General features: G+C 40.2%; 1 protein-coding gene across 9 annotated transcripts in view; it reads right to left on the bottom strand.

Annotated features, from left to right (window-relative positions):
• KALRN (kalirin RhoGEF kinase) overlaps positions 1-23,842 on the bottom strand; it is a 507,433-nt gene that overhangs the window by 113,280 nt on the left and 370,311 nt on the right. For all 9 annotated transcript variants that reach the window (XM_064661424.1, XM_064661428.1, XM_064661425.1 and 6 more), the window contains exon 34: positions 23,393-23,495. In XM_064661424.1, the coding sequence (XP_064517494.1) occupies positions 23,393-23,495 (103 nt within the window). The remainder of the gene's footprint in view (positions 1-23,392; positions 23,496-23,842) is intronic.

Here is a 23,842-nt window from a genome sequence, read left to right as displayed (position 1 = left end):
TACTAACAGGCATGGCCCATAATAGTTAGCAGATGTTTGAAATATCTTGTTCTGAACTTTGCCTAAGATTAAAAGGATCTTGTAGAATTTAAATAGCAGCTGCAGAATGAAATAAGGTTGCCTTTCTTAGTGTGACAGAAATGTTCATCCTAGCCTTAAACAAGGAGGACTGTTTTATGTTCTGTAAATACTGAGGAAGCTAAATTTCTGTGCACAGGCTCCCACACATTATAAATTTTATATGTGTCTAATTTGCAGCAATTGACATGAAATAACCCCAATGAAAAAGGCTGGCCCAGGTGCCTGAATGCTTCTTACATTTGCTACAATTAACCCCAGACCTACAGCTCACCACAAGCAGGAGGACAGACTATTTCAGCCGTGAATGTCAGCTTAGCAAATTTGAAGGTACAAATTTATTTATTACCAACCTTGCTATTCTCTCTACAGAGAGGGAGAAGCCAGCAGTCGTCAAAGAGGATCATATCCTGGATATGGAAACAAAACCAAAGAATCTTCCAGGAGCAGTAAAATATGTTTCAGTGCAGCTGTGCCACCCCACCAGTCTTACTTGCCATGCTGGCCCCGGCAGAGATTCTACCCTGTGCAGCAACGCAAAGTTGCCCTTTTTTTTAAGCACTGGGTCTGATGCTAAATTCAACCTCATGGGTGTGGTCTCTGTGAATCCTCTAGGACTGCTGATTCCCCTACCTCTTGTTCCTACAATGATTAAACTTCAGCCAAAGGCTAGCTAATTAACTGAAACAGATGGCTAAGCTTCTGAATTGAGGAAGTTAGCATACAAACAGCTAATTTGAAAACAGGTTTAGATCTCAAGATGAATTACTGTTTCCTTTCAGACTGCATGTATTTCTTCTTTGCTTGACATTGTGAACACATTCTGATTTTTCATTGATTCCCATATTTGCAGGTTTCTTGATGTACACAAACTCAGATCTTTATTTGGCAGATATAAGTTCTGAAACAGATTTTGAAAGACCTTGTGTAGTGAACAAAGATGTCCCTAGCCTTTGTGCATCTGGTTTGAGTTAATATTTTTATCCCCTTAGAATACCCATGATTTTTTCCTAAGCTAGGCTTTTCCTAATACACATGTTTTAGTAACATAAGGTTGTGATATACTGCTCTCCAACAGATGTGATTTTGGAGGCTAGCCTGAGGAGTACTGCTCACCTTCAGACGGAGGCAAAGCCCAAACCAATGGTGTGCTATTGTCTTTGAGGAAGACAAAATGCCTTCTTTGACTCCTGTTAAGATTACTTTAAATCCTGCTGCATGACAGCTGCTTACAACTAATGTGGCATGTAATAGTGAAGATATTATTACTGAATATGAAAACAGCTAACACTTTTGCAAATCTAATCAATGTGTTTAATTCATTGTCCCAGTGAGGTTCACAACTCTTAAGACATTCAAGCCAGTGCAGGACTTTAAAACATACACTTAACCTCAAGCCAGTGCTAACTCTATTCCTATGGAGCAGAGTACAGCATATGCTTAACATTAGGGGCATGTACTTAATGGGCTCATAAAACACATCCTGGTTTATGATTCAGCACAAGCAATTTGCAGCTCTGTTTTCATCCTCCTTACAACCAGTAAGGTGTCCACAGAATTACAACAGGCTGGGGGCAGGAAACAGAGCACTGGTCTCATCAATGGAGCCATTAGGCTGAGCGAGCACAGCACCAGCACTAGACCAGGACAAGCCAACTCACACCAGTCCCAGTGGCAAACCCTGGCCAACATGTTCCATTTGCAACCAGAGAACAGGCGAAGGAAAACCACCACAGCTAATTACACACCGGAGCCATTTAGCACAACAAAACTAAATGCTGGAATAATACCCACAGGTGTTTTTACTACAGATTTACCGTAACTCCACCACTCCCAGCAGGTGTCAACACTCCTGACTGGGAGAACAAACCACCTGCATGTATTTTTTATTTAATTACTACGATTTTCAGAAATTTGCTGTGCAGTGCTCAAAGCGGAGTCATTAATCTTGAGTAATCTCTTTGAACAACAATTTCAACTTTTCTGAGCCTGTAGCCCCTCTATAAAGCAGTGGCTGTATTGTCTGAGCAGAGGATTTTTACGCAAGGCAGTTGCCATGGCAATGTGACAGGGAGGGCAGAACCCAAACAATAACTGAGCATCAAAGAATTTTAAGTGCAGGGAAAATTCAGAACTAGATTCCATATTAGAGCTATAGGCTGTCCAAACTGCAGATTTTAAAGCTTAGGAAGGCTGGATATTATTATAAGCTCCCTTAGGAATGGCCGTATTCCAGTAATGCATTATCACTGATCTGTTCCCATTATAATCCATCCATTTCACAGAAAACGACATGTTTTGTAAGGGAGTGGAAAAGCAATCTGAAAAGGAACAATTGCACATCTCAGCTTTTGGTAGAGAAAAGAGAAAGAGGGAAGAGGAAAAAAAGGTTATAATCTAAACTATATTTCAATAGAAAGCCTGGCTGTTGTAAAAATAATAATGGTCTTGGCTAGTTGCTTGTTGTGAAATAATGAAATTTGTGCACCTTTATAATATTATTGCAGGCATTCTATAGAGCACCCTAACAAAAATAGATGGCTAACTAAATGAGAAAAGGCTGCTGCATTGTTTTATAAGGCAATAATCCAGTTCCAGAACACATAAATCGTAAACTTCAAACCAAAGAGTTTATACCAAAAAAACACAACACAACTTTATTGTTATTGTTACCCTGTTGCTCTTGTATATGCTGTTACAGATGTGTTTGCAAAATAATTAAAATCTGAAAGGCTTAGCAGTGGGACAGACTATAATTATGTCTCAAGAGCGCTGAGTGCCCCAAGCTGTTATGAACCTTCATATAAAAATGATGCCATTTCTACATTCGTATGGACTGGTTTGCCACTTAAAGATGGAAACATACAGTCATGGAAGGTAAAATGACCTAGCAGAAGGCCACTGCCTGGGACATCTTGGTTCTAACTCCAAATGTCTTTTTTTGGCCAGTGTTTAACTTGGATGACTCCACTCTCCTATACCTCTTCTGCATCTTGGAAATAGGGATAGCGCCAGTCTCTTTGTCATGAGACCATGTACAAACTTGCATTTGAACTAAAGGTTATGTTTTTGCAAGAAACATGCTGTTTGGATTAGCTTATTTCTGGCAAGACAAAAGCCACCTCTGTGTTGGTGAAGTCACCAGTCTCCTCAATACCCCTACTAACCCCTGTGCCTAAAAGTGTGGCTGATATTCTTCCCTCCATGACGATGAGATCTGTGTGTGTTAGGGCTGGTGCTGTTTACCTGCACCAAGCTTACTGATCTGTTTGGATCAGCAGCCTGTTCTTTTTGCTCCTGACTGCTCACCCAGCTGCAGGCATTAGTGGCATACTTCTAATTTTTTTGGCTTCTCATGCATAACTAGCAGTCCCCACGGAGCAGGCCCAGTGCAGGCCAGCTTCCCACGGGTCTGGGCTGTGTGGTCACCCTCCAGATACAATGGAAGCTTCTCCTGAGGGTCAAGCATCTATGAGGCCTCTCAGCCATGTGCAGTCTTTAGTAATGTGTGTGTCCACAAAGACATGTCTTCATACTACTGCCTTTCTCCTAATTAGAGCTACTTCTGGGTTGCTGTCCCTATCCTTACGCTGATCTCCACAGAAGTTATTTTTGAGATCAGAAGCTTCTGCTGATTTGCTTGGAATTTGTCCAATGAGTACCGAACTTGTTAGAGCGCAGAGCACAAACAGATGTGCAAAACATGAAAGAAAACACTGTTTCCATAGAAAATGAAGTTTAAAACTTTCTCCTGTCACAGAGGTAAGCACAAGTCTCTTCAGGATTTCTCTACAAAGTTGTCTGCCCTATAATAATGCTATTATATCTATATCTGTCAAGTAGCCAGGTTTCCATCGTTTAGCACATGCCATGTTTATTTTCTATTGTTCTGCTCTGTCACATGGCCCAAATCAAATGGCCACAAAAGTCTATCACTGTTTCCTCTATTAGCTGAATTATAACTTCATAAAAAATGCCAAGCTAGCTTAATTTTATTTTCTATAATCAGGTGCTAACTGGCATTACTTACAAGCGCAAGGTTTAATCCATCATTGACTCATGCTCTTTATTTGTCATTTCATTTCTGTTCCTGGAGTCAATATACCAGGTTTGCAATTCAGTGATATTAACTACAAAAGAGACATTGCAGACTTTAAGAACTGTATCAACTCACAGTTAAAGTGAAATGATCTGATACTTATGAATCCTCTTACTGTTTTCATATTTAGGTTAAATTCAACTTCTGAAGTTTCTCAGGATCTATTCTATTGCTTATATCTCATGCAGGAACACAGATACCCATTACTATGTCATTAGAAACCATACCAGTTTTGACTTCTATAGGTTAAACGATTCTTCTATTAAAAGAGACTTTGGGAACTTGAACAGATAAGAAAAAGCAACTCCCTAATGGACATGCTAATGCAGCCCAGTTGTGACATAGATCTCCTGTCCCATTCCTCCTGGGCAGGACCAAACAGTCCCATTGCATTAACACCTGTAAAAGCTATCTTGCAACAGAGGTCAAGGATCACCTGTGCCGGTGAGCTGAACTGTACTTAAATGTTAGCTGTGAACACCAGAGGCTGGAAATGACTCATGGTGGGTACAATATGGAGTTGCTCAATACAAGCATAGGTCCATGTCTGATTGCCTGCAGGCTGCAGTTGTCTTTCACTAACGCTTCCATTTTCTGTGACATGCTAGAAACAACCTGCACAGCCCACGGGCTGGAACAGTACTATCAGTGATTTCTCAGCACAAACCATTTAGGGCTCTTTTTATGGCTTCAGGATAAGCAACTTCCGCTTATACACTACTATAGTTCTTCCAGTGCTGACGAGGCAAGACAGTCTATGGTAAGATGGCTTGTTTTATTATATTAATTTCTGATTCAGTATTATTTGGCTTAACTGTAACCAATTGCCTGTGCACGTAGATGTTTAAAGCTGCTTCTATCCCAATCTACTCTTAGCTGCCTCTGCGGTAATAACAAAGCACGATCTTGGACAGTTTGGCATGTGATTAATAACTGTTCAGATTTCCTTGGCAGTTTTAGCATATGCTAATTGGGTTAACAAGGTACTGAGTGCTCCAAGGTGTTATGAATGTGTTGTAAAATCAGAAATTCTGCTGTCAAATGCATTCATTACTCACGGTCTGTAATTTGCTTGCAAGGAGCCTTCTCCGAAAGACGGTATTTCCAGTCATTTCTCCTACTCCTCTGTGAAAGACATTAGCACAGCAGCACCAAGAGCATCTTTAAGTGATACTGTCTCATTCCTAGAGAAGGAATCTCAGCCAACAGGCTCCCTGGTATTTGGTGAGTGTCAGATTCCTGCTCAGCTGCAGCGGGACAATCAAGTTGCACCGGGGCCCTTGCCATGGGCTGCTCTAACCCGTGTGCAAGACCCATTTGGCCACCTGGACACAAACAGTTCCAGAGGACTGTGGACCTGATGGGATCAAGTCCGAAGTGAGGGACACCCAGCCACAGCTTGGGGCTGTTCCACATGCCTCACTCCCTGTTATTTTCCACATCTCGGCCTCTAAGCTTTATTGCTATTCCCATTCTTCTGCTCCCTACCTTTGCACTTTAGGCACGATGACTCATTCCCACCTCTTGCTATCCAGTCACACTGCCTGACGGTGTTTCTCATCTTTGCAAAATAAAAGCCACAGTGATCAGACCAAAGAGTTGTCACAAGCACCCTGTGCTCTCCATTTTACAGGTAAGATCAGACAAAACAGTCACACTGCTGTTCAAGCCTACAGAACGGACAAGAAAGTCATAGTATCACTTGTTCCCATTTATCCATTTTGCTGAAACATGCCCAATTTATCCACTGACATAGAGGCAGGTTCACACGATTCCTTCTGCTCCTTCTGCTAGTTCTTTCTTACTAAAATTCACATCTCGTGATGTCATTTCTGTGGAACTGAGAAACTCATTCTTTTCTGTCCTCCCTCTTCCTCTTCATTTTCCACTCCATGAATATAAAAGCCTTACTCAACAGTGACATTCAAGTTGACACTGATTTCTGTGAAGTGAATGTAATAAGATAAACTCTATATCTTTGTCTGATTACACTGAGACATACTGACCTGAGTAATTGCACCAGTCATTTCATCCAGTCAAATCACTGATGGAAATTAACACTAGATGGTGGGACAAAAACACTTCCTTGACTAATCAGCCTCAGTGAACAAAGTTCCTGGCAACAAAGAGGTTGTATCTAGATGTATGGAGAAATGAAGGATGATAAATTTAATTTTTTTCTTCAAAAATCTGAAGACGGAGTAAACACACTATGTAGCAGACAGGGCAATAATATATGAATGTGAGAAACAGGTGAGGAAATGATCACTCAGTCAAGGGTTTGTTTGCACAGGACTTAATCACCCAAGAACATGCTTTAGAGGAAACTGGAAAGGTGTGTACAGAAGACGACTTTTTCCAAGGAACAGCTGACTGTAAATGGTAGCAGCTCTTTATGCAATCCACACTTGTTAGTGGAAACAGGTGTGACAGCAGGAAGGAAATGTTTAATGTTTATATGTAAAAACACGACTCTTTCTTGCTTGACTAAAAGATTAGTGTTGGCTCAAAGCCATTATCAGGCTCATAATGTTCTCTAGTTTCAAGTATAAAGGTTCAAGGCAATAACCTGCTTGAGAAGGAATACAGATTCAGGTCCTGCTAAAGGCAGTCCTCACATACTTAAAAGGAACAGGGTTTGGCCTGGAATCATAACTGGTTTCCAAAAGTGGAGGTGGGAACACACATGTGTGATGGGCAGCTGAATGCAGACAGCTCATACGTGCAGTCTAACACAACACTTTTACATGAGTGAGTTCTTTATTTGCTATATTGCAGTTGAAGAAAAGAGAAACCATCTATTTTTCTGCACCTAAAAGATCACTGGGGCCAGTCACACAATGGAAACATGCTGCCCCTCAAACAGCTCCTGGAATAATCACTTGCATTAGCACATTGCTCATAATGCTAATTGAGCAAAGCAAAAAAAGTAGCTCAGCATACCAACCACAACTTGGCAAAAAAAGCACAAAACGTTTAAATCTGACTGATTTCAAAGGACAATAAATATATGCCCAGCATGGAGCTTATACTGTGCTGAATCAAAGCTACCATTTCCCCTCTCTGCCTGCTGCTCATGAAACAGTTTGGTCACCTACCCTATGTGGCGAGTAGAGGATGTGCAATTCAAGCTGCTTCCAGTGACTTCTTCCCTCCTGCTCAGCCAGCACAACTCCTGTAGCGTGCCATGAGGCTATGCAGGAAGAATGGCTGCTGCTGGATAATCTAACACTCCTAACCCCTTTGGCTCCAGCAATTTAAAAGGAATGCTCACAATTTATTTAATCCTAAAATCCATCTTGTCACACGAGTTAACAGTTAGATAATGCTATGCATAACATTGTAAGCATGGCACCATAAATAAGAAAGCATTTAAATAAAAACGTTTGCAGCAAATATTGAAATCCAGTTCCAAGATTCACTTCATTAGAAGCCAAACCAATGTATTAATCTCCACTGCGTGTTTTAAAGACATGAAGCCCAGATTTCAAGAGTTTCTGAGCACCACAAGCTGCTTCTGCATTTTGAAAATAAAGGAAAAATAACATTAAAATGGCTTTTTAAAGGCTTCTCCTTCCTTTGTACGTTCTCATACTTACAGCACGTTTAATTTGTAACCTGGTATTCAGCCCCAGAAAGGTGCTTTCCCAAAAAAGTTCCAGGAACAAAATAAGGTTCTTGCTACACTTTTTCTGGTCAGATCTGCAAAGCATCAAAACAACCTTTGCCCAGTGCTTCCTTAAGAACATAAAGTAACTGGAAAACAGTAGGCAAGTGATTCTTTCTTAGCCCCTGTGGCATAGCAATACAAATCTGACAACCAACAAGTATTGTCCCTTGATCTCCCTTACGAAAGAGTGCCCAATGGATTCAGCACCAAGTGAGACTGAGACAGAGCTTCTCCTCGTGCTGGGCAGCAGTGTGAGCTCTGGCAAACCACATCGGTGCTCTGTGACCTGTTTTCTCAGCCACAAAATGACACTGACTGCTTTGCAGTAGCCTGAGATCTATGACTACAGAATATGAGATAGACATCCCATGCAATTGAAGTTGGTTGCTCTTTTCTAGCTTGTCAGCATATTTGTTATAACAGGATTTACCATCAAAATAGAACAAACAGCAAGACCTCTCACGTTAGTGATGATAATGTGAAAAAGGCAAAGCTCTTCTTAATTCTGCCATCATTCAGGGCTCATTTAAAACCCACTAAACTGCTAATTGCTGCCATGATTTTATTTCATTTTCCTCAATCATATATATGCTGTCTTGGGACACTCAGAGTCACGCCTTTATTGTCCCCAATCAAGAGTTTATGTCAGTGATTTAAATTTGCTTCTCTTTGCTAGATTTATTTTCTCCTCTACAGCACAAAGAAATTTAGCAACAGAGACACAATCTGTTGTGATGAAAATGCAAAGCTAGAAAAGTGTTCTAGCTCTTGCAATGATATTTTTTATTGTTCCCCATGAGGGGAATTATCTCCATTAATGGTGATTACAAATCCCTGTTTACTGGGACATTAGCTTCCCTTATGCTTGTTACTGAAATGAAAAGAGACAACCAAAACATGACAGAGCTGTCATTATAAAGCACTTATCCCATTAAGCCACTTAGCCATAGTCTTTACATAGGGATGGGATGCCCAGAAGAATTCTTCGGAGAATTAATCAGTTATACATTAAGAAATGCAAAGGAAAACTTTCATTCATTAGGATCAATTTTAGCAGTTTCTATATTAGTCCTGTCAACAAAAATACCAGGTTCATGGATTCAAGTGGCCACCTTTCAGATCTGCACCTGTGGAGGCACATTCTGGTTCTCCTGAAATGCAGCAGTGCTGCTTTTTCTCTCTCACAGCAATCAAGGACTGGGAATGAGCAGATGGAAAATAAGTTGTATGTTTGTTTAGAAGACATCCGCTTTAGCCCAGCTCTTACTGAACTATTTTTATTCATGTATCTCCTCCATCACAGGGAAAGTGTTTTGTTCAAAGGCTGGAGGCAAATCCTGCTACTACTGAAACAAAACCCTGAGCAGCCAATGGATTCCTGAAAGGCTGGATCTGGTGTGGAGCTACGAGATGCTCAAAGCCAGATATTCATCTGGTGCTGAGTGAGGTGCTTTCCTTGACTTGGTGAAAGAAAACTGACTTATCATCCTGTTTGCTTTCCATGTTTTCAAATAACTTATCTTTTCTGCCTTGCACCTCTGACCCAACAGCTGCCTAACCCTGTATAACAGCTCTCACCAACCCCTTTTTTCTCCAGTGCCATGTAATTAATTGCATTTCAGCCTCAACAATGTTATCTTTTTCCTTTTTTTTTTGGTGGAAATGAGTGGCCAAGTGCTCATAAATAACACATGGGCATCATACAAAGAGAAGGTCATAAGGGAGCAACTTGATGAGCCTGAGAAAGGGTTGATTTTTAAAGTCCTTTCTCAGTCCTCATATTTCTCTCCTAGGAAGTCTGAAGGGCAGAGGTTTCATAAAGGTAAAAGGTACCAAAGGTTCAGTTGCTGGGGAGGGCAGCAGAACTACAGAGCTATGGGAGAGTTTCTGCAAAATAACTGCCTGTAGCACTGAGACCAGGACCTTTGCAAGAACATGAAACCTCAGAGATTTCAAAAGACAACCCACAAAAACAACCCCTGAAAACCTGGTTTACACCTCTTATATCTGAGCAGCAGAGGGAGGGGTGTTGCAGCCATAGTCTGCTCAGCATTGCAACAAAAGCCAGAAGGTGATTCCAGAACAGCCCTCAGCCCCTAATCTGTACCCTGCAGTCAGCAGCTGTTCAAGCCAGTACAAATCTGGGGGAGGCTGGGTCTGCTGCTGGGAAGGTAGGAGGGAAGCAGAGACAGGGTGCCATCAGCCTTTCAAGTGTCCCAGCACACACTGGAAGCATGCACAGTGGAGGATTATCCATGACGCATGATGCCAAACTGTGAAGGTAAAGATCAGCCAGTGGAATGGCACTTTCCCGATTTTACATGGAGCAACAGGTACAGAACACAGCCCTTTACCTTTCTAAGGACAATCAGCTATATTCATACAAAAAATCAGTGCTCTCTGCATTGTCTGCAGCAAGCAAGAAAGCTGAAGTTTCTGTGTTTCAATTTACTTTTTCTTATCTATATAAATATCACACTTCTAAATGATGGTTTAACAACAACTCCTGTTTTAAAGGAACATCACATGGCTTGGCTAAGTATTTCTTCTGCTGGGTAGACTCCTGCTGTCCTTTCCTATTGACTCCTTAGGATCATGCAGTAAATATCAACACTGGAAAACATTTAGAAGTAATGATGCCAACTGAGGCCCAGGACCTGTGGGGCACAGCTAGCTCCCACCCTCAATTCTTCCTGCAAGCTAAGAAGGCTCAGCACCTCGAGAGATGCTGCCCTAAAGTCACAACAACAACCCAACTGACTCTTGCAAAAATAAATAACCACCAGTCAACACAAAGCTTTTCTCCATGACAGTGGAAAATACGCATGTGTGGTCCAGCCATGTTCTTTCAATAACTGTTTATTTGCAAGTATGGTCAGGAAGTGACGCTGTAGTATCAGGAAAAGTGAACCCAGGGAGAAAAGGGCCTGTGGAGTTGTGCCATATGTTTCACACCCCTCTGTTTCTCACCCACACACATTTGAGGAGGGTGAGTTTGATTTTGATTGTTTTAAATTAGTTTTAAATTAGAGCAAGATCCAAAGAGAAAAATAAAGCTGGATAGCAGCAGCGCTGTGATTCTGGAAACAGAGGCTTGAGGGGACCTTTGGATGTCTCTCTCTCAGCTGTAGGCTGCCAGTAGCAAGGCATGCATGTGGTTTACAAGGTGGGGAGAATGCTGACTCCAAGGCAGTGAAGTGCCTCCTGGGGCATCCTGCAGCAAAAATATTTGGCTCCAGAATAAATATGGCCTCAGAACACTGAAGGGGCCATGAGTTTGTGGATGAGCAGAAGTAACTGGAATAGCCTTCCCCATAACTCAGAGCCTTTTATTTTCTTCCCTAATTGACCTAGGGGTGACAAGAGGTAAACCCTTACTGGGATTTAAGGGGAAAGAGAAGATAAAATAATGATACATTGCGTGGTGTGATCTCTTCCTCCAGTTCTCCTGGAAGCTTTCACTTCCCTCAGCTACTTGCTCAGCTCTGTGCTTCCCTGTGGCTTGCCCTCCATATTCCTACATCTCCTTCTATTGCCTCCCCCTGCAGTACCTATGTTCTTGTGATACTTCATGGTCCTCCATGGTCATAGCTGTACTTGACCAGGCAACACACAAAGACTTGAGGTTAAAGAGTTAAAATGAATTATCTCACTGTCTGCCTGCTCCCTTTTGCCCTTGATCAGGCATTTCACCATGCCACTTCCACATGAGAATGTGTGAATGAGTTTTATATAAGTTCTATATACAGGTTTGGATGGAGAAACATTTACCAGCAGACAGCAAGCTGAAGGGAGGAGAAGTAAGAGCTGAGACGGTGGGCTGTGAAATTTTCCAAGAACTGATCAGCTCTGGAGATAAGCAGCCTTGATTAATCCTCAGGAACTGATAAATTCAGCACACCAAGAGTCAGCCAGATCTGGACAAGGCCACCAGCACACACCAGCATAACTCAGACTACATCCAAGGTGGCAACAGCTGCTGTGTGCAGATTCACACATACTCCTGATAAAAAAAGGACCCTTCAACAGAATTTCTGAACACCTGCCTAAGAGCTACTGCTCACCAGTACAGACCTCCACACCCGAATTAAAGGTCTTCTTATAAATATCTGTGTTTTCCTGATTTGATCCCCTATATGAAGAAAAAAGGAATTTGGAACTGTTTCCCTTTGTCACCTTCCTTCATAGACAGTTTTGTTTCCAATACCAAACTTCTTGCTAATATTAACTTTGAACTTGAATGATCTCCATGTCCTCTAACATCCTTGATCAATGAAGTTTACAGTGTTGTTCAGAGATTGGTTCCTAACACTAACTTCTGACCTTACTTGAACTTTTCTTCCTTTCTAGACAGTTATTCTGTGTTATCCCTATATGCCCTTTATAGCTGGAACCATGTTGTTCCAAGGTTTTCTAAGTTTTTTGAACAAACCTGGAACTTCTAATAAGCATTAATGGCACACAAATGATGAATTCTAAAATAAAAAAAAAGTATGCCAAAAAGAAAACATATTGTTCCTCCAGAGGGATATATTTAATATTGTACAGCCAAATCAAACAAACACACTGTAATCACTAGAATGAAACCCCAGAAACAACTCAAAACAACAGCACAGGAAAAATAAATATGAACTCAAGTTCTTTGAAGAACAGAAGGAGAATGATCAGATTTAGATGACGAATAACTTCTTGCTTAATGACAACACAGAAGGTAGAACTTGAGGTGAAATTAAAAAAATAATAAAATACCCTTTTTAAAAAGAAGTTCTAAATACTGTTTGCTCCTTTTTTTCCAAGTCGAGCACTTCAGATGATCTGGTAGCCCAAGAATAGACACAGAGACAACCACAGAATACTGATGGACAATTCCTATTCTATTTATGTGCTCATTTTGGGGAACCACACAATCTAGCCACCTTTTGTCCCTTCTATCAACAGAAAAACAGCATGATGCTGAGCCAGGAGTATCCATTTTGTGTCCTGAGCAGGCTGGTTTCCAAAGCAGTGCTCAGATTTTTAGGAACATGGGCCTGGGCAGGTGCCAGTGTACCCCTATGGGATGTGACAGAGCAGGTCAGCCTGTGGGCAGGATAAGGAATCACCTGGGCCAGTGTCAGTCCAGGACTGACATCCTGTGCTGTGCAAGAACAAAAGTGAAAAGGAATTGTTCATGAGAAGAAAGGGAAGGAATACAATGTTAATTTTGATAAGCAGTAATGAGGAAATGGCCTTTAATGACTTACAGTTGAGCTCACACTCATTAGTGGATATTTAGAGGAAGAAGGAACTCAATCTCTTGATCTCTTAATATATATGTTGGTGTTTTTTTGTCTAACCATTACAGATGGAATCTTCCTGGAAAAAAATACTATTTTTGACTAACATGAATCAGTTTTAAGTGTTTCCCAATCAGTCAAAGATCAATTCAGAGCTAGAAAATTCTCTGACACCTGAGATTCAACTCAGTTTCTAATGTAAGGTAAATGGCAACAAATAATTGACATCTGGCTCTTTGAAAAATCACAGCACATCTATAAAAGTCAAACAACAGCTGGTCCCGGTTTAGAGCTGAAAAACAGAATATTCTTTAATTCTTCTGTGCAAATTAATAATTTATTTTTATTCTTCTGTCTTAAAATGACTGGGGTTGGTGATATCTTTGAAATAAAGATAGGGATTTTACTGCCCTTCCTTCCTTTTTAATCTGTTTTGATTGCTTCATACTGATTCACTTAAACATCCCTATAACTTAAACATCCTCTTTCTTCACAATAGGCATCAAAATATCTTCTTCTGTGTTTAGTAATATAGATTTATTGATATGGACCTTGATTTATTTCCTGTCATTTAAGACCATAATGTTGTTCACAGCTGAACTTCAGCCATCATTTCAAAGGCACCACTCTGCACCTTATTCTGTACATTTTAAATTTACAGCCATCCTGTCTAAGCAAGATCACATGTTCTTCAGAAATGTCTTGTGATTGAGAGATACCACATTTACCGTGAATTTAGGATACTTGCTATATGAACTATAATGACCTTTATCTGTGTGCCTTTCACCCTTATGGGGAATGTGTCCATCCGCACATCAGTACAGAATCTGATTTTCACACTGCTTGCAGGACTAGAAAGGAGAGATCAAGTGGGTTGCCACAGAAAATACATTTAAATATACTCAACATGGAAGTGTTGATATTCATACCTAAAATGTTTTAGGAGAGTTTCAGCCTGAAGGAGTTCCATACACTTGTTTTGTTATAGAGGGACTTGACTTATATTTTCAAATGTTATTGATTTACTTATTTTCCACCACAAGATGGATTAGATTGAAATGATCTAAGAATAAGACTGAATGTATACTAAATGCTGACCCTTATTTCCTAAATGAAAAAAAAATCTATTAAAATCAATAACAAATGTTCTTTATGAAATGGATAGCAATAGACATGAAAATTTGCAAAAGAATGCACTTTATAAAAGCAATGGAGCATACTCAATCTGCCTTGGGCATAGCTGCCAGTTGTGCATGGAGGAAAATGCTGAAAATAAATCTTTGAAGAATCTCTTCCTGTAGGACTTCACTTCCAGGGACTTTCAGTTGAATCTGTTTTCAGCATCTGATCACTCAACTGCATCTGGATTCATATCTGCAGTTATTTATAGCTGAAAGAAACCAAAACCCTGGGAGAGGTGTTAAGAAAATATCTGCTGCTTCTGGCACTAGTCTGGAAATAAACTTGTGAGTGCTGAGCAGTGACCCTGCACTGACCACCACAGGAATGGCTTTCCTTTGGGGAGAATTGTGCCCAAGCATTCTGAGAGCAGAAGTCCAACCAAAATTCCACAGCACTTTCAGAAATCCCAGCTGAGATATTTAAGAGGCATGGCAAATTTCTTGTCTGCCCTTTATGAAGGTAGTTTCTGGGAATATTACCCAAGGAACAATATGACTGCTATTTCCATGGGCACTGCAGATGTCCATATCTCTAGGTATTCATTCATTTTTGCCCATGAATTTGATGCTCCACAGTCAGCAAACTCTCAATAGGCAGTTTGTTGATGGTTTTGTTGGGATTTTTTTGTTTGTTTTGGTTTGGTTTTGTTTTTTGTTTTCTTTCAGAGTGCTTTAGGTACATTAGAAACAATCACAGTGAGATTAAAACTTTATCAATATAATACAATAAAAAATCTGGCACTATTCATATTACTTTAAATGTCATTTGATGTGAGAATGAAAGGTCCCCTTCAGAAGCTTCTGATGCATTCTTTCCTTTGTCTTGGCTTTGCTATATTTTCACAGTGATGAAGCCAGGGTTGTGCGAAACAGTCAATCTCTGGGAAATTTCTTGCTAAAATTCAACTATTAGATAAAAAAAGAAGACCTCTGGGGAAATTCATCCACTTCATCATCTCCGTAGTAGGTGTGTGAGGAATTGTCCAGCCATGCAGTACAATAGGAAATGGATAATGCTCCACTACCTGGTTAGAGAAAGTCCCCTGAGTAATCACTATGAATTTTGCAAGTGCTTCCAACAAGTGTTATATTTTAAAAGAAGCTGATCATATTTTACTTTGTTTTTCAAAAGAACACATACACCTTTTCCGAGAAAGCTCTTTGAAACAAGACAGCCTATGGCTAATGCTGCCTGCACCCACAGCTGCAGCAAATCCTTGCTGGCAACAACAGAAAGCAAATGTCCTTACTCTCAGCAGCACTTGCACCCTTGACAGATCTCTTCTCAGAGGTAAACTGCTAATCATCTACTTGTTACATTTAGAAATGGGTGCTGGAAAAGACAGGTAACATGTAATTCAAACCAGTCTTAAACCTGGCTGAAGATTAAGGTTGGTAAGAATTAATTTTTTTATTGTTTTGGAATCTGGTTCCAACCCAGGGAAGACCAAAGTCCATTTTTTCTAAGTTCATAGAGGAAAAAAGAGGGCCAAAGGCCCCAGAATTGTCCTGGGAGATATGTGTTGTAGGCAGAGCCAGTATTAATACCTGTTTTGAGGAGCTGGAGATCCTGTGCTACATGCATTATAAAACAATAAAAAAAGAGCTGTTGACTGACTCTGCTTGCAGATGGCAGGTGGGTAAATTCCTGTATAGTAAAAGCCATGGTGACTGGTGTAGACAAAAAAAGGCAGTGAGACCTATCAGCCAAGTCCCTAAAGCAGAGATTAAGTCATACTAAGGCAGAGCATAGGTCTAACACTGAGCACTGTAACTATTTGGATCCTCTCTGGGGTTCAGAATTTTCTGTGAGTGCCCGTGTAACTTCGCACAACAATTTAAATAAAATGTGTATAGCACGTCAGTCCTGGGAAGACTTCATTTAGAAATCTAAAAAATTTAATTTATACCTTCTCTCTTTGAGTGTGTTATATTTTACTCCAAGAGCCTCATGTTTATTTTCCAAAAGACTGAAAAATCTCAAATGTAGACAGGCAGGTACAACTCTGCAAATCAAATGCTGGAATATTTCATAATGCTGGCACTGCTGCATTCCTGATAATAAATACAGAAAGTAGAGAGAAAGTCTTTACTTAGGAAAGAGAGAAGAAAGAAAAGTGCCATTAGTGAGCATCAGTGATTAGAAAGGCAAGTTCATGCCAAAGAAAGCATTGCCAGCAGAGATAAACCAGTCTCATTTTATCAGCTCCAAGTGTCACTTCAATGACTTCAGTTTCAGGGAACTATTCACAGTAAAAAAAAAAAAAAAAAAAGATACATACATTTGTACATTTTTCAGAGGGAAGACTTGAATTTACAGGGGTCCTAGCTAAGATTCAAAGCAAAAATTGAGAGACAGTCACCCAAAGCCTAAGGAAATACCTAAAAAATCTACCATTAGAGAGACAGAGAGGGAAGGGAGAGAGATGTCATCTCCTGAATTGGCTGAACAATTTATTTCCTTGATAAGATAAACATTTTGCTACTACTACTACATGACAGAGAGTTAACCACCTATAGCTAGTGAGCACTCAAGAAGGCTAATTAAAGTGCCAAAATGTTTTATGTCAGGTTTTCCTTTGATCACTATCGTGTTTTCCCTTTTCCACAGGTGAGGGCAGTAAGAATTCAGTGTGACAACTGCACTAATGCTAGGCAGCATTCAAGCAATAGAAATACATCTTCTGGGCCATAATTCACTCCTCTTTATCATACCTTCACAGGAAAAATTCACTTAACAGTCAGCAGTCATTTTCTATTACATAAATTTAATTTTACTTGTGGTGCCATAATTCATCAATCACTATAAGGAAGCAGCACTCCAGACAGTACACTGAATTCTGGCACATCACTTGCCTGAACAGGCTTAGTGCAGAATAACCACAACAATACTTACATAAATGAGTCCAAATCAATTCCTTTCCTTGCCCTTTAGAAACTCACAACTGTTTAATCTAATGTAATTTATTGAGACTAAAATATCTTGGTTGGAGGAAGAAACCTCTTCAGGTCAATGCCGAGCTTCACTTGGCAGACCAAGTGCTGGCACCTATCACAGTGCTCCAGAAAATAGGAAGATTGCTGAAGAAATAGTCCAGATTTTGTATTTAAGTGACTACCTGCTTCACCACCCACTCCATATTCCCATGATCATGCTCTTCCTTAACTCTGCCACAGTCAAGAGTTTACATCACACCTTCCAATTTCCTTTACCTCAGCTACAATTCCACAGCACCCACTAAACACTGGCAGAGAGAGACTGTTCAGTTCAGTCTCACTGCTCAAGTACTGCAGAGACCCCAGTCCACAGTGACACATTTTGGCCATACACAAGCACTGCTGGGGGCCAACACGTCCTGCCCTTTGACATCCCCCCAGTATTGCAGTAGAAATGTGTCTCTTGCACATGACTCAACACAGAACTCACTGGCAGAGATAGAAAAGGCCAAAACTCAGATCATGGGATGCACACATTGTGTCATAATAATGCCAGAGGGATAGAGGGCTTCAATCACCAGCTGTGTAAATATTTTTTTAGAGCTTAAACATGGTTAAAAAAACCCTAGTACCAGGGGTCCAAAAGAAAAAAAAATGCTTCAGGAAAGTAAACTATATAAGTGAGAGCTACAGAATACTTTAGCAACATTCAAGAGAGACAGAGATCTGTTATGCAGTTTTTAATTCTGCTTGGTATGTCAGTTCCCTTGCTGAGAAACTAAGTAGAAATTAGATTGTCAGCTCAGTCTTAGCAAGAGTGCTCTTGTTAGCAGAATTAATGTATGCATTTGCCTTATGGTATTGCTTTTAATTTCTCTGTGACTTTAATTCCATCTGTGAAAATGGGGATCCCTTTCATATTTATCCCATATCTGCATTTTCTGTATTTGACAAAGTAATATTTAATATTTTCATAATTTTTAAATTATTCTTCCTTATGTTGATGTTCTTATTTCAAGGAGATTTTCCTTTAAAGGTTACTAGCCCTACCAATCATCCCTTCCAACTTTACCCGTTCTGTGATTCTGTGATTTTCCTTATGGCCTCCTTGTGAGGTATGCAACACAACAAGTTACCTTTACTATGTAATGAGTGGGCATTTGTTTGCTAATTTTTGTTTGGTTTTCTGTTTGTTTGGGTTTTTATGTTGTTTTGGGCGTTTATGGACTTTTTTGGGGGGTTGTGTGTGTGTTTTTTTCTTTTTAAATAACACATATTAACACTAAGTGACAGTACAAGGAAACACAACCTATTTAGAAAAAAGAGCAGCATGTTGGTGCACAACTTCATGGAGTTCAAACTCAAAATGATGAGTAGCCTCAAGAAAGAAAGAGGGGGATCAAGACACTCCTCATATCTGTGTTACTTGGAAAGGAAACTTCCAAGGAACTGAGAATTCTTCCTAATAAAGAAACTGAAGCAGTACTTCCTGCTTCAGCAACAATATCACGGGGAGAAATCACCTTGATTAGAAGCCTTTCAAGAAAAGAGAATTTGCCCCTAAGTGACTTGTTCCAAAAAGCCTTATTTCTAAAATCTCCCCTCTTACAGTGATTACCTTCAAGTAGAAAAATTATTATTCCCAGATTTTTTATAATACCAAGATCTCAGTCTCATGACTGCTCAAACATGAGCTAAGTCTAGCAGCTAATGGAAAAGATAAAAGTGTATTGTGTGTATTTATTTTTAGAGAGTAAAAAGTTTTCAGTTCACATTTCAGAGCTTTTTTCCACATCCAAAAACAACAGAAGGAAATAAGAAGTGCTCTCCTCAGTATTCTGCAAAAACCAAGACAAAAGAGGCCATTGGAAGATGGACCAGTATCGCCAGAAACAGCTGTTTCACAAGCCAACAGCTCAATGGGCTTAGCAAATGAGAATGCCCTGCATGTAGCATTTTCTTTATGTAATTCCCCACTGCTTTGAATCCAAATATAAAGACTGAAATCCCGTGTGCCATGAATTGAATAGGGCAAGGATTTCTCCCTAAGGAGAGGTTTTTAGATAGCATGCTGAAGAGGGCTTACTGTATAGAACAAAAGCTCTCTCCTTTGCCTTTTGGAAAAGGATGAAGAAATTTTGCATAGTAGGTTACCTAAGACCTGACCTGGATGCTCAATGGGAATTACAATTGCTGTAATAGTATTCATTATCTATTGATTCTTTAGCACTAAGTCTGGGTCATCAACCAGCTTTCTCCCTTCTATATAAAACTTACACAATACAAATGACAATCCAAATAATTCTTTGTATGAAATATTTTAGATTATAAATTGCATATAGAAAAAATCATGGATTGCAAATGTAAAAATTAACATTTTATATGTATTCTCTTTCTTACCTCTTATAAAGGTGCAGACTACAGACATTACTTCAAGTCTGTGTTTCTACTATATAGTATTTAATGAAAATGAAATGTTTGAGCCCAGGGATAATTGCTTTATATATTTTTGAGAGAGAAAAATCCAAGAAAATGAACAATATTAAACACTAAGATCCAGATTTAAGAAGCTACTTAATCAGATATTTAATTTAAACAGATATGAACATTATTAATTTTTTTTAATCTGAAGAGTCTGTATAATTACCTGACCACTGCCTGCAGCCAGGAAAGCATGAATATTTAAATGCTTAGTAACACTTCTGGAGTCAGGCATATAATTAAGAATATTTTTAAAGCAGAGTCTGCTACTATAAAGGCTGCTGTGAATTTCCTTTAATGTACAAAAATAGGTCCAAATTTGGCTCTGTATCCTATGCTGGGTCAACAGAGGGCAATGCTATAATTAATGTACAAATGTAATGTTTGCAAGAATTCCTGTCTCCCCCTCCCCCCAATTCCTCATCCAAACAAAGAAAAGAAAGAGGAAAGGGTAATGTGCCACCAAATATGATTTGTGATGGCCTCCAACATGTGAGTGACGGAGCAGAACAAGGACTCGGCTCTTCTGGCCCTCAGTCAAGGGCTCTATCCTCTGCATCAAATGATCCCCCTGATAAATGTTGTGGCTACATTCAGCTGTCTTGAGAGAAAACAAAATCCTTGCTGAATTTACAGTAATGCTATTTCATTCCCACTTAAAAACCAAAAACCTTCTGTATTTTTAGAAGTTTGAAATGCAAAGGTAAAGCTTAGCTCTGGGGCTGCGCTGGGATGAGAGGAGACGGAAATCACTACTCACAAGCCAGAAGGAATTGACTCACAAATAAGTTGAAAGAAATACATACGACTTGAGGCATGAGGAGTGTTATTACAGCAGAAGTGCTACTTGAGATGGATTATCTTTGAGAAGTTGTGATTTTCTTTGTCTAAAATGTTGCTTGGCATTCTTGTCTGAACATTCAGCAAATGCATTAGGTAATCCTCAGGTGCAATAGCCAGGTTTAGGGAAAGGACAAAGTGTGTCAGCTGGATCTTTGAATTCTCTTGCCTTCAGAGAGTCAACTCTTACGTGTTACTTGAGAATTGTTTCTGGCACCGAGTTAACACATATATGGTCCCAATGTAGCATTAATCTGCTGCCATCCTGGCACACTGCTAGCACTGCAGAACCCTGCTGTAAATGAGGCTGCCGTGAACAGCCAGAGTTTTTAAAGGTAAGAGCTCTTTCTATTGGCTCCTCAGGAAGGAGATCTCACTGGGGCACACAGAGAGGTCATCCGTGGAGGCTACTGCTGTGAAAAGCCCCAAAGCTTGAATTGGAGCTCCTGGGGAGCTCTGCTGATTATGCTGTAGTTAAATAGGCAGGGAAACCACTATTTGCTGAACACCTTACCTATCAGAGCTGCTATCAGTCCCACACAAGTTAATTACAGCATGTTATGTTACAATGTTTACCAAGCGCTATTAACTCTGCTAAGAAAACTGAATCAGAGAGCGTGATATGGTCCAGTCTTCCACTGTCAATAACCAGCACCAGCCTATGTGAGAATATAAAACTTCCCAGTCCAATGACATTCGCTCAGACCATCCTAGAAGATAAGCTCAACTACACACTGGAGGAAAAAAAAATACAATTTTAAACTTGGAGAGTAAAATAACCTCACTAGAATGACAGTGAATTGTTCCCATGTGGTAAAACTTCACCACTAGGAGTCGTGTGTGTCGGGTCCTTGCACAGCTTTGGATCTGCCGACAGACAGATGTTTGAACTAAGACTGAATGCAGGTGTGTCTCTGTGCCTCTTCAATGGGAAATAAGACAACTCAGCTTCATCTGTCATTAATTTGGGTAACATTGTGTAGAAAAACCGAGAAAACTGTAAAGAGATGCAGGGACATGATTTTCCTTGGAGCAAAGACATGATAATGCAGCAGTCTGTGAGCTAAATTCTACACAGTATGCTGGCAGTGACAAGAAAGAAGCTGTTCAGCAGGAACTGCCTCTCTAGTTAAAGATGATGCACTAGCATCTCAGACAAGTGTATTTAAGCCTTAGCTGCACACTCAAATTTCTATTCATTAAATGTATAAAAGGACACACAAACACAGTCTCAAGTCAGCAAGTGAACCTACCCACCTTAAAAAAGTTAAAAGCATGACATAACCTGTTCCCCAATAGTAATAACTTCTTCCCTGTAAGGTCTGGTACTCAGTTCAAACAAGGTTTTGGATAGAAATTCCTATAACCCTTTCCAGTCTTGTATCCCTAAACAAACTCCTGCCATGATGGGCTGTCTTTCAGGGTACAGCCTGACTTGGCACCATAGCCCTTGTATGCAGCTGCAGCATGCAATATGGAGCATCTCACCTAGACATTACCAGAGTTCATGCAACTGAGTCAATGGGCTTGGGGCAAACAAGCAAAGCTTATGCAAATGCTTAAAATTAAACATGAGCTCAAGTACTTTACTAAAGTCAGGGCCTTTATCAGGAATGATAAATGTGAAAAACGTAGAAAGTAAGGCAAGTCCACTGAAGGGTTGAAGACACAAGAAAATACTTCTCAGACATCGGGCAAAGTATTTGCATACATTACAGTGGCCTTTGGATTGTGAGGATCAATACTTTTATACGGCACATTATTGGACAAAAAAGCAAAATCATGGGGACGTGCCTTTAAGATAAATACAATAGCTGGTCTTACAAAGGTAATTTATTTGCAATTAACTTATATTTCTGAGGCCAGCTTTCAAAATAATGCCTGCACTGAACCTTACCTGTGAACTTACAACCAAAGCTTGGACTCTGATTTTGTGAAGACACCCTTCTACCTTTGTAAGTGGTAGCATAATTAAAGCCCCGATAAACAGATAAATCCATAAAGGCATGGAAGAATTGATATTTTTTCAAGTTACCTGTGGTTTCTAAATAACACATGAAGTGAACACGGGCATTATCTCCGTGGATATGACAAACCCCATCAGCAAAGGTAACTATTAACCACCCATTTACTCCTAGCACCAACTGCTAAGTCAGTGGAAGACCACGGTTGGAAGTATCAGGGTGACAAATTGAAGTGAGGCCTCCTAGTAGAGCTGGGAATCTGGACTCAGATTGTCTGACATGTAAAACAATGAGTACATACGTGCCGACAGTGTGCAGCATTCCAACAGAATCTAGCGCGTCTCGGGGCCATCCATATGCTCCACCATATGTCTGTGAGGAAAGGGGTCCAGAATCACAGTCTCTGGAAAGGGTAGGTCTCCCAGGCTCTCAAGATACCAGCCAGGATCCCAGTGTTGCTGTATTCATTGGTGTGTAAGCACCTGTATTCCCGCCAACAAACTACTGATTTCAGCTCAGAGGGTAAATATGTAACATAACCAACTGTTTGCTTATTCAGAAGCTGGCTCTCACAGGACAAGTTCTACTGGGGAAGAAAAGGTTGCTCTGGGCTGTGTTTCTTCAGAGCCAATCCAGCCTCTGTATTAACCACGAGAAGCTGCAGCAACAGAGATGTTACCGTGTACAACAGCAGTACTGATGAGCACATAGAAACAGACTGGAATTTAATAGCCTAGCAAGGGGGAATAGAAGTTTCAACTCACTCAGTAGATGACAGGTTGCTTTATTTTGCCTTCTATTCTGCTTTTCACTTATATTTTCCAGGAGGCAATTAGCTACCATGTATTTTCACATTCCAGTCCTACCTTATCACTGTCCACTGTGTTCTGTGACGTCCTGGATGCAATGGAAATGGTGTCAGGTTGACTGCTGCCATCCCCTTGGCTGTCTGCATCATCTATTCCATCTCTGCAAGAGACATAATAGGGGAACAATGATGCTTACTGAACACTCCAGGTTAGAATGTGCACAGCTTTACAGGTGGATTTGAGAAGAGCAGCGTCAGCGGGACAGAGCTGGCTTTGTGCCACAATTACCTCACTAATGCAGCCCATGATGCTATTTAACTGCAATTTAAAATGATGTCACCCTTAGCCATAGGGTTGGGATTAGCACATAATCACAACATTTGTTGCTGGAAACAGGATGGCCATTGCCTGCATATTGACAGCATAGAAGACTCTGGCATTCAGAAATATCTGTGTAATGAGGGTGTCAGGCAGATTTCTGCCCTAACCAAAAGCATTCAGCCTAGT

This window comes from Pseudopipra pipra, chromosome 7, assembly GCF_036250125.1.
Source record: "Pseudopipra pipra isolate bDixPip1 chromosome 7, bDixPip1.hap1, whole genome shotgun sequence".
NCBI lineage: Eukaryota > Metazoa > Chordata > Aves > Passeriformes > Pipridae > Pseudopipra > Pseudopipra pipra.
The sequence above is the reverse complement of the archived record's forward strand: the minus strand, read 5'-3'. Positions and strand labels throughout refer to the sequence as shown.